The 12785-nt window shown below is 35.3% G+C and overlaps 1 protein-coding gene across 8 annotated transcripts in view; it reads right to left on the minus strand.

The window, feature by feature from the left end:
* LOC149805577 (vasodilator-stimulated phosphoprotein-like) overlaps positions 1-12785 on the minus strand; it is a 119177-nt gene that overhangs the window by 87859 nt on the left and 18533 nt on the right. For 5 of the 8 annotated variants that reach the window (XM_089950209.1, XM_089950211.1, XM_089950208.1 and 2 more), the window contains exon 1: positions 4458-4819. The exons of 1 other annotated variant lie outside the window; for it this stretch is intronic. In XM_089950209.1, the coding sequence (XP_089806335.1) occupies positions 4458-4528 (71 nt within the window). In that variant the 5' untranslated portion in view covers positions 4529-4819. Of the gene's footprint in view, positions 1-4457; positions 4820-12785 lie in introns of those variants that run through there. 2 more of the 8 variants (XM_089950207.1, XM_089950213.1) reach the window with 1 other exon arrangement.

Here is a 12785-nt window from a genome sequence, read left to right on the forward strand (position 1 = left end):
CAGAGGTGAAGCTAATAATAATGTTCAAGTGCTGTTAAAACCCACAAGATATACAGAAATTGAGATAATCAGCCAGTGCATGAGCATGAAAAATACCATATATACTCAATTATGAATCAGGTCCAACTGGAAACAACATAGACCCTGAACTACCATCATATAATGCACTTGCAGATTAAATGTCTGTGTTGTTTATTCTACTCCTAACAAACTGAATATCAAGCAGATCTGGGTTTGTGCAGTTTGCATTTGGACCTGACGAATAAGGTGGTATATATATAGGAACAAGATGTGCCTATATTAAACCTGCTGCATGACACAATCCCAGAATACTAGAGTATGTATGGTAGCTTCCTATGATATCGTGAGTTCTATGGTATCGCAGTATTCAAAGTTTTATTTATCTTTTCGGCATATCATCACATAGAGTGTACTTATATACAATACATGAGCAGAAGTTACTAGTTCTGTTATCACCAGCTGATTGTGGGAAAATCTCAGAACTGCTGACAAGTACACAACATTAAAAATACACCCAAGAATATCACTGTGTCCAAATAATGTCTGTATCCCATGTCCTCAAAAAGAATCTATATATTCTTAACAACGCTATCACAGTAGCAAATTGGTTAACAGTTTGCTGTCTGATCATGTCCAACAATGTTATGCGAGAGTTATATCACATGATTACCGTATCTGTCAAGAATCAAGAGGTCGAATCTATGATAGAAAATAATAGTCAAAATGTGGAGTGTGGACAGTTGTTGTTTTCCGGTGGTTTTTGCAATTTACAGGTTTTTAATTTTTGTACATGATTTATAACTTTTCACGATATTTGTGATTGGAACACTTGGAGTTTGTTGAAATAATCGGAGGTCAACATGTACTTTCATGCTCATGTTGGTTCTCTGCGATGATCACAACAATAATCTCCACATCATAGGTGGTTACAAATGCATTTCTTTAACTGTGTCTGATAAGTTTATGTTGGATGGCACAGATGGTAGAATCAGTGCCACGGAAGCAGCATCCATGCTAACTGATTTACACTTTCGGAACATATACATCAAGTTCCCAACAACTGGACAAGTTCATGCCATCCTAAAAATATTTTTTCAGTATTACCAAGATATCCGAGTAACTCCCCTTGCATAACCTAGAATCTACATAGCATTTATTGATCATATTTCGCAGACATCTGATTTTAAACTGGAAATTAAATGCATTTTAATAAAGAGCAAAGAACAACAAACAGACAATTATAATATCTTGAGGGTCAGTGTTTTTACGTACTTATTTGCTGATCGCCAGCTTTAAGACCCACGGTACCACAGCAATCCAATATGCACATACCAATTGGAGAGACTAGAATGCCCTTTTTAAATTCGGAACAAGCTTATTACAGGAACTGTATGTCCTTTGATTTTGATTGACTAATCAATATAATGATGCCCATAAAATACTGCATTGAAATCTAATAATAAATATTGGGAGTTACTGTGTGGTAATAAAACTGGGTATAAGTGACAAGGCCAATAAAAAAAAATAGTTGGCTAACCATCCCTGTGTCTCACTGCTGTCCCAAGCACTATTTTTCCCCAAAGAAAAAAAAAAATCACAAATATCAAACTGAATATACATAACGTTTTTAAAAAACTGACCTGTCTACCCTAATTTTAACAGCTGTGCAATAGGAAACATGTTTGTTTTCTTAGCCCAAACAGTGGCTTTAACTCGGTTAAACTTTGATGCAGAATGCTGACAATCAAACTCAGACAAAATAAATTACATATAGTGGAAAAATGAAAATCTAACTTGGTCAAGGTATCGTGAAAATCAAACCACAAGCCAAATTTATTTAAAAATCCAACAATAATTAAGGGAGTTATTGTGCAGGAAGGAAAATGGAATAAAAGGAAGGACCTATGGGAACAATGATGTGGAAAGCTGAAAACTGAACTCAGTCTATAAGCAGTATACAATGTAGCAAACTGAACTAAACCTAAATAATAAAAGGAGTGTGGAATGATAACTTTTATTTCAAAAATAAATTGAGGTTTCCTTCAGAATCTGACATGGTTAACCATTTTGGCTGCTATTACTGATAAAGTTTAATTTTTTTTGTATTTAAAGGTTTACATCTGATAAAAAAAACTGCAGAAGGGTCTGGTTACCTGAGCCAGCTACAGTCTCCCCATAAATTTTATCTGATTCACTCTTTACAGTAACTAACCATATTCACCCACATAAATAAGCTTGTAAAACCTTCAGTTAAGAATGTACCTATAAATATAACCTATAGTCAATTTTACAGACCTTAAAAAAACACATATGTGCCTCACTATTAAATGCACATTATATTTGTGCAGTGGTGTAACTAAGGTCATCCGTGAAAAGCAGAGATAACCCTAGCACAAACTTGTGTACCCAAGGAAGGCTGAGATATTGCAGTTACTGGCATTGGGAATTTCCTTTTTATCTGGTAACTTGGTAACGGGCCAACTACTGTACTCATTATATGATCCACAGAACCAACCTAAGTGTGGTATTAAATATTGTGGTTATAAGAATTAAGGTCGCTGCATGACTGAGAATAATCACAGGAACATCGTTTTTTCATAAGTCTAAACAGTGTTAAATTGTTTGCAATAGTATGCTTAAACCTAATCCCTAAAACCTATAACTGTTTTTATTTTATTGTTTTTCCCATTCAGAGACTACTGGATGCAAATGGGAAGATCTCACTGGGCTGGATTGTTTTAGTAGGAATGTACAAGGTCATTTTTTTCTCTTCAAAACAAGCTGCACATGATGTCATTTTCATCCATTTTAAGCCCCCTCTTGGGAAGATTGTTCATAGGATAAAAGCCTATTTTACCAGTCTGACCTTGAAGGTATAGTAATTTGACCAAATATTAACATTAGCATCTACTGGATCTTAATTGGTTGCTTGTGCCCATTTGTTGGGTACCAGTTTTTTTTTGTTTTATGAATATACAGCCCCAATGAAGAATCATCTACATACGGCACATTTTGTGCTGACTATACAAAATAAGTAGCTATAAACTTACAGGCAAAATATCGTTTTCAGTTAAAACAAATAAATGTATAATGATAAATAATTTCATGGATTTTTCTTTGGAAATTAGGAATTTGGTGATGGCACATCTTTATTAGCAAAAATGTTTATCAATTGGAAATGAAATTTTGCTGAGTAAATTGCTCAAAGTAAAGCATGACTTTGAAATAATTAACATCTGGCCTAAATCCAATTTACAGTAGAAGTCTGACCTCTTCTGGCCTCTGAAGACGCCTAAGAAAACACTTAAAAAACCTAAGTGCCTTCATCTAAATTTATGTTATCATTATTATGCCACACTGTACAAACAATAATATATTGTAAATGACTGGTGATTATTAGGCAGTGACAAAAGTAAAAAGCCAGTAACATAACAGAATAAATATAGCTCAGAAAACAGACTTCAATTTGCTTACATGTAAAGATGAAAAAGAGTTGTGTCTAATATTCACACCAGGTTTGTAGAAATTACTCATATTCACAAGCCACAGGCAAAAATCAAATCTCTGGCTTACTTTTGCCCATGGCTGTTCATAATGGAATTTACTAGCATGACAAAGAAACAATTGCTACATGTATAAACCTACTGCCCTACTCATCATAGACACGATATTACCACATATACTCGCTTATAAGACAAGTCCAACTGCAAACTGCACACACAGATCTGCCATCACATAATTCGGCAGCAGATCTAGATCTATTCAATTTGTTTGGAGTAATCAGTAGAACAAACAACAGAGACCCTAATCAGCAGTTGTATTATGTGACGGCAGATCAGGATATCTGTTGTTTGCAATTTGATTCGACTAATAAGCAAGTATGTATGGTACATATCATATAAACTCAATTGTAAGTCCATTCCAACTGCAAATAACATAGACTCAGATCTGCCATCAGATAATGTTCTGAAAGATGAGGGTCTTTTTTGACTGTTCTACAGATTAGTCCAAATAAACTGCACAGACCCAGATCTGCTGGGGAATTATGCGACAACAGATCTGGGTCTGTACAGTCTGCAGCTGGATCAGGATTATAAAGCAAGTATACATGGTACAACTGGTGAAAGGCAGTAGCAGACAATGGTGTGAGCTGTAGCTACAGTCAAAATTCCTCAAATTATTTTTAACATTTCTGAAACTTGCTCACTGAATCAGAGAAAACGCATATTCAGCAGAATTTAGATGAAATATAAAATATTGATCAAATACAAAGAAAGTATGTCTTCTAACAAATAGAAGAATAAGAAGACTCATAGGAAACAACCAATCTTGCTTATGCATAGACCATACGTTTTCTATTCAGTACTGACTTCCTTACGTTTTCCCCTACCTTAAGCCCCATCGCTATCAATTAGTAAAGACAAATGCATACTGACCCATATGGAGAAGTATAGATGTCCTCTTCCAATTCCAGCTCAATGATGCTGGCATATGGATTATCATTCATAATTAGATTATTTCCTGCTTAAAAATCTCCTGCTTGAAATTGACATCAGTACATTACATCCTTCAGAACACAATTCTTCAAGGCACTTCAGCACCAACCTGGTATTTACCTTGTACAGCTTAAGAGCTAATAGGAGTAATTTTATAAGCCCTGAATGGAACTGGCAAAAACACTCCAAACTTTTATCTATGGAACACCGATATTGTACTAAATGGTTTGAGTAAACGTTTCAATAACCCAAAGCTGCAAATTTTCAACAGCAACCATAACCTGAACCATGCAGCTAGCTACTTGGATGGTGAGTCACTTCAGAATGCAAAGCCTTTCTTTATTGTAGAACATGAAAAAAATGACTCAGAGCACTGCCTGCAAGCTTCATTTGATACACAATCATCCTCATCTATTGATTATGTAATCAATTACTACAGCAGACTCCTTTCGTTAGATAATAGACAGAAATAATGTTCTGCAATAGATAAAGGATTTCCTATTGCTGTGCAGACTGAAGATTTGATATCCCTAACAGAACAATTCAGATAATTTGGTTATGTTGAGATAAAGAGGTTTTCTAAAGCCTTCAGGTGGCAATAAAACAATAGCAAAAATCATTTAGTTTTATTTTCCTTGATTATTTAAAAAATTAATTTGCATATGTGCATGTTCTGGTAAACCTGAACAAGGTTAGAGGCTTTCAGTAAAGATTGTCTTATATATTAGCTATTACTACATGTAAGTTGTTGTTTAGAGTTTAATGCCATTTTTCAGGGCAAGACAGGCCTTACATGACAGCCAGTATAACTGGTGGAGGGAGAATCCATAAAAACACCTGGTAGAAATCACCAACCCAAGGGAAGCTACTGGCAAGCTTTCTCACATACCAACATTTGCCAAGCCCGAGACTCAAACCCACAATGAAAGGTGAGATGGTAAGTGACCTGTAAAGGCAAATGCTTCAGACCACTTGGTCACCTGGCACCCCACTACATCAATGATAAACGATTTTCTTGTTTTTAAAATTTATTTTGGAAATACAGTGTCGGTTATTACAAACAGTGGTTGCTGGTTATTACAAACAGTGATTGCTGATTATAACAAATAGTGGTCTGTGAAGCAGTACACTGGACTATCATTACCATCATGTTTAGCTGGTCCTCTTGTATGGATCCCAATGACTGAGCATTATAGTGAAGGAGTTCTGTACTTGTTCTTGGTGTGAAACTGCTCATTATAGTTGTTGTTGTGGTTTATGGTATTGTAGGTTTTACACCATTTTTCAGCACATGATGGGCTAAACATGTACATGGTGGCTAATACATCTGGTATAGGAAGAACCTGGGAAAGCCCTGTAAAGAACCATCAAGGAGGCTATTGATTCTCACATAACCACATTGGCTGATGCCAAGACTTGAACTCATGTGGACATAGGTGAGATGGACTGGACTGTAATGGCTAGTGCCCTAGATCATTTGGTCATCAGGCCAAGCCCAACTCAGTACAATGACTCTACTCAAATAAGTAATGCTCAAACACAAAACAAGCTGTAAAAACAAAAATCTAACTTACTACAAATGAAAATTTACATGTTCATGTGTATTTAAATACCATCTGACTTAACCTGACATACACACAAAACTAAGTTAAGGACTGTCACAATGCAAGTTTATTGTTTACAGCCTGACAGGCTACCTGATCAATTTGGGAGAAAAAAAAGGATTGAAAAAAATACATACACATATGTACTCACACTATAACTCTATTACTTCCTGTAAAGCTTGAATAAATTCTAAAACAGCCTCATGATCTAATTCATAATGCTGTATAGTGAAAACCCCACAAAACTTTAAAACTTCCTTTTAAAGAAAGATCTATTAATTCACAGACCTTTTTTATTACAAATCCTATCAAATATATTCATATGGAATAACAGACTGGGAATGCAAGCCTTCATTTGTTATAATCTTATTCTTGCTTGATTTATTTTCCTTGCTATATAAAATTATATGAAGCATACACTAATTCTGTACTTCACAGCCTTTCAGTGGTCTAGTTTCTTTGTACTTTTTATCATGGTCACTGCAAGATAAGTATAAAGGTGACAGCTTACATTAGAGAATGTTGCAAAATTATTTTAGGTCGGCAATAGAGAAACTCATGCATAATAAATACAAAACTGTCCAAACTGAGGAAGGGTGTGTGTGTGTGTGTGTGTGCATGTTTGGGATTTTTAATGTAGCTTTAACAATTTTTCAGTCATATTACTACGATGTCTGCAATGTGGCAGTTTACAATGATGTCTAGCACTGGGGTATCATGTCACAGACATGTAGCATGATGTCCCACCCAGTCACATTATCCTGACATCAGGCCGACCAGTCCTAACACTAACCTGTTAATACTGAGCATCTAGTGAGGCAGCTGTTAGTGACATTTTTATAAGTCTTTAGTATGACTCGGCCGGGGTTCAACAAGCACCTCCAACATCAGAGGCTGACACTCTAACCATACGGCCACCAGAGCGGTCAGCTGAGGAAGGGATTAAAAGCTTCCAGATTAAAAGCAGACAAATGAAAAATAATTAATCCCTATCTATGCTGATATGGGAAAGGAACAAAAAAAATATTATACAGAAAAGATAATTAAATGGTTAATGATGAAAATAATTAATATTTTGAAACACATTTCAGGAAAAAAAAGACTGTCCAGAAAAGACCCATTGTAAAAAATAAATATGAAAGGCATTCTGCTGTCCAGCTGCATATCTTGAAGTGTTTTCTTTCCTTCAAATTTACAACAACTGGACACTTGCACAATATTCATTTTAGTCACTTAAAAAATATGTCCAGCAAATCTGTTAAAACAGATGTAGTAAATTGGTCCTAGTTAGAATGCTTAGGTGATAAAAGATGCACAAATAATGACCATTAATTAATTACAGATAGCTATTGCTTTCAACTGGTAGACTTTAACAACATTTACAGTATCCCATAGCCCTCTATTCCCAGTATACAAGTGATCTCTATCCTGTTTCACAGTCAGGCAAAATAATTGAACCATAATCATGTCAGTATCTTAATACCAATATCAGCTGGAGATCATTTCATCTGTGAAATTAATTAACCATGAAAGATATAGAGTTCTTTCCCAGGACTGTCTGCATTCCTTCAATTTCAGGAGTCAGTGTAGTGTGAATAAGCCCACAAGGCTGGACTTATATAAAAATGCCATAACAAAATATCTGCCCATTTCACTCTAAATCCCCCACCCCCCACCCCCCGCATGTAGGATTCCAAACCAAACTTGTTATGAACTCAGGTGGCAGGGTACAGTTTCGTAAATTGGACCCTGGCAAATTTCTTAACTTAAGGCTATTGTGTGACTTCTACAGTTATTATTGTTTACTAATTAAAGATATGGATAGAGTTGTGAACTAGGTGTTTTGGGCTTGTGTTGTTCTTGAAATTGATGTCAGGCATGTACACCTTCCATAGCTACTCTGCAGTATGTTGATAGTGAAATACCAGTAGTCGGCTAGGAAGAAGAGCTAGCCCCCCATAGCAGTAAACACATGGGTTTGGGGGAAGTAGAACATCTCAAAAACGGCTTGGATGACAACTATTTTCAATTGCATCAGCCTGTTTAGTACACACTGTTTTGCAGAACTGTCATCTAGGAAAAGAGCTTGTGTTTGCACTGTGAGCATCACATGGTGTCAAAAATGTCCTTCGGACATGCAAATTGTAAGTATAAAATTAGGGTTGGGGTGCATAAACTTCTGCTTTGAACTGCCATTGACTTCTCTGGTCAAGTGGATACTATTCTTATGCTTTGTTTTAATATAGGTATCTAAAAATATGGACCTTTTTGACCTCACTTGTGAATTTGATTTTTTTTAATGATTTTTTTATACTAGGTCACTGATTGCTACATTAAATTAGCACATAAAAACTGCCCCTGCCCCCTCATCTTCCTGTAACTATATCTGACCATTCTACATCAATTAGTATGGATGGAGTTTTGGTTACAAGGATGTGACCTTTGACCTTCCTCCCCGTAAGATTGCATCCAGGATCTGAAAACCGAAACTGCTATCTACTTATTCTACAAAATTATAAGTTATGGTCATACTCTTTCACTATGTGTAGATTGATACACATCCACAGAGTGAAGTCAACAATGAAGTTATCTTAAAACCTGATGATCCTTTGAAAATCACTCTGGTGTTCGGCATATTGGCAAACCATAAAAAGCTAACACTAATTTTTCAAAATGTCCCAAAATACAAATGTAGTCTTGTACTCACCCCACTTCAGTAACCTTATCTCAAATTGGAAAAACTGAATAAGCTAAAGGTGATTATTATACTGTACTAGTTCATTAATATTTCAAGAAGTCAAACTCTTAGAAGCCATTAAGACACAAAAAACAAATATGAATAATTTGATTTGTTACTGCAATGTGGTAGACTATATTCCATAAATAAAGGTTGAGAGCTGTAATCACAGAAAAGATAATCAAGTACCAGGTTAATCAATATCATTCAGCATAGTGACTATGATCTCTAAACAGCATTTACCAAGCCATGTGTACACACATCAAGAAGGTCCAAAAAAATAGAAATGTGTTCATGAAGCACTGATCCCCCATTTCAGTTCCAGAAAATTGAGTAGATTCAAGACTCAACTAAGTGTTGTAAATGGACATACATGCAGATCAATGGACAAGGATAACAATAAATTTTCATCATCAAGGGGCATATAACAAGTTCACATTTTCTTTGGGCCAGATGAAAATGACAAAACTTTTATAAAGTCGGCTTGAAACTGAACAAAGAAAAGAGGAAATGCACCCAAGAAGACCTGAGCACAAGTTTAATCTGAAATACAGACATATTGAAGGGTTATACTGGCTGCCTATTCCATGTTTACTGTATTCTAACATTTTAAAATTTATGGGGAAAGTTACAGACACCATGTAAAGAAAATAGGGAAATTTTATGAATGGTGGAGGATTTAATGAAAAAGTAATGCAAGGGACTAAAAATAAACAGTAATGTGCAATTTTCATGCATTAGCAAGTCATACAACTATGCTTCTTGGAGCAGACACTGCCATTCTGGGTCCATCAATTTTTAAAGGAATGGGCACCATACATGTATAAGCAACAACTTGGCTTGCCGAGAGTACCAATACTTAATACAGTTTTGAGAAGCTGAACATAAAATTAAGCATCTACCACAAGAGATCTCTTTATACACTTCTACCATCTTATGTACTGAAACTACAATCAAGATAAAGCCAATGATAACGGCCACTAAGGGTTCATAAAATAATGACAGCTTCTGTGGGAAGCTTTATCCATATTTGAAATGGTAAAATGCAATGCACAAACTGTTCGATCATTTTTTGTATGCACTTGCTTATAAGATGAGTCCAACTGCACAGACCAAGATCTGCCTTCAAAAAATGCATCAGCAGATCAAAGTTTATACATTTAGCTGTAATCAATAGAACATACAACATAGACCCTGATCTGCTAGTACTGTATATGTAGGTAACAGCAACATTATTTTGTTTAAGGAAAAATGTAAACTATCATATATATTCGCTTATAAGATAAGTCCAGCTGCAAAATTACACAGATCCAGATCTGCCAGGGTCTGTGCAGTTTGCTGAGTAATCAGTAGAACAAAAAACAACAAAGACACTGATTTGAAGGTGCATTATGCCATGCCAGATTAAGATCTTTGTTTTTTGCAGTTTGACTCAACTTACATACGAGTATATATAGTACAGTTGTGATAAAGGTTATTGTTGTTGTTGTGGGGTTTAATGCCATTTTTCAGCACACAATAGGCTATACATGGCGGCCAGTATTAATGGTTGAGGAAGAACCTGGAAAAACCCTGGAAAGAACCACTGACCCAACGAGAAGCTACTGGCAAGCTTTCTCACATACCCACATTGGCTGAATTCGAGACTCGAACCGATGCAGACAGAGGTAAGATGGCAGTGATCCGTAACAGGGAGCGCTTTGGACCACTTGGCCACTCAGGGCCCGTGTGATAATGGTAAAGATTCATCACGATGCATCCCCTCTGACCAAGCTCATCATTCCATGTATCACTATATACACAGTGTGCACAAAACCCCGAGATAAATGCAAACTCTTTACCAAGAACGTACAACTAGCATACATGTTTGTACCAATTTAGCCCCACCCCCACCTCCTCCTATGTGATAGCGGCTGTGAAACCAACTCCAAACTGTCGCCAAAAGCCTAGAAAAAAGATTTTAACACTGAAGTCTATCTTGCCCTTTTAGTCACAGCACAAATACAAATCAAACAAGTACAAATGACTAATTCCATCTACTATTTAAACTGCAGAAATGCATGATGCATTAAGAAAGAAGCTGACATCAATGAAGATCAAGATAATGTTTTGTGGTTGAACATGCAGAAAATCACTTTCAGAGCTGCAGGGTGCACTGTAACAATTTTTTTTATTCTAGTCAAAATGCAAACAGCAATATATATCAGCCGGTATAAACCCTATGTCCCGAGGACCAAAAGTTAGAAAAGCAAGTTCCAAGTTTGGCGTAAAATGCATTAAATACCAATGAAATACATGGGAAATCCACCATAATGCAGTAATTGAGATCCATAACACATTATAATGAAAATGATAGAAAATGAATCTATGTACAGTATAAGGGAAATACTAAATAAATGTGAACCAAATGTAGAGTAATAATTGTACTGCCTATTTATGTAACAATTGGAATTAAGACAGCCCTATACCTAATGATATGAATAATTATGATCTATAACAGGTTTTCAAACTCTAATAGCCCCTAATGCTGCTGTTTATCATAACTTTCACCATTCTTCCTATCTAACTAAACTTTGGAAAAAAGCAAATGATTTGTTAAAAAGGCTATGTGACATACTCTGTTCTTTGAAATAATCAAGATTTTAGGTTTAAACAACGTTTAAATATTCAATATCAGAATTTATCTGGAATACCACTGCAGGGATGGCGCTGGCATTAATAAAGTTGTCGCCAAAATATATCACCAACCTCAATATTTTGTTACAAAATTACAATGACTGTTGCCATTTTCATAATACATTAATACCTGTTTATCTTGATATCCCAGTGACCAAGGTAATATTGTTGACTTAAGTGGATGTTAAAGGTTTTGTTTTTTTTAAAATATAAAATTTCATACACAAGTGAAATTTGTAAGTAACCTGTTGTCAATGAGTAGGATTTACACACTAAGAGAAAATAAACCATGGAAATATTGCTTAATTAAAGACAAAACTAGTCTGAAATACATGTGTGTATTGATAACTTACAGCTGTATAGAAAAATCCATAATTCGTACTGTACAAGTATTCGAAAGGTCCATGAATTCAACTATGGATCACAAGTTAGAAATTTATATATCATTTGCATGCTATTAGTAAACACAAATAACTTTAATGTAAAAAAAAATGTTAGTCCTCATTCAATTTATAGCCCATTGTCAACATGTCGCTAAACAATTCAGTGAGATATTTATTGTTGTCCATAGCACATGGCTTAATAGTTGTTTACTATAGTTGTTTACATGCTACATGTAAATGGACTAGATTTTGGTCAGCTGGAGACAGCTATCATCTTGTTGAGGCAACAAAGGGAAGAAGCTTTTCATAGGGGAAAAAACGTGAACAAGCTAAAAAGTTTAACACACATTATTGCAATCAAATATCTATGGTTTCAAAAGATTTGAAATTTAATTTGCATTTTATGTCACCTTTGGCAGTAAACATTTTCCTGCCATTTAGAAACTGTCACAGCACAATAAGTGCACCAATCAATTTGATAAATGCAACAATCAATCAGATTCCATTGCTTTTATTTAAGTCTGGTGCTTATAACTTCCTTGGAAGAAAGGCGTTTTGTTTTTATTGAAAACTGTAATCTGCTTGTTTTGATGAAGGATGCATGTGTTACTGAAGTCACCGCTAAATGCAAACTTTCAAGGACCAAACAAATGCTGGCTTGTTATTGCAGCAGTACCATCAAATAATTGTAGAACATTGATTGAGACACAACAAATTTGTTTCATTTGCTTAGTAGTATTTGTACGGAACAATCTGTGCTTAAAAGGTAATCAGTTTTCTTTTAAGTTTCAGCAATATTTATTTTAGGGGATATAGAAAATCATTCTGCCTCTTCCTGGGTCCATGCAGGACTCCAATTATGGATGAA

The sequence above is a fragment of the Sinohyriopsis cumingii genome, chromosome 2 (genome assembly GCF_028554795.1).
Source record: "Sinohyriopsis cumingii isolate HCF-2022 chromosome 2, ASM2855479v2, whole genome shotgun sequence".
Taxonomy (NCBI): domain Eukaryota; kingdom Metazoa; phylum Mollusca; class Bivalvia; order Unionida; family Unionidae; genus Sinohyriopsis; species Sinohyriopsis cumingii.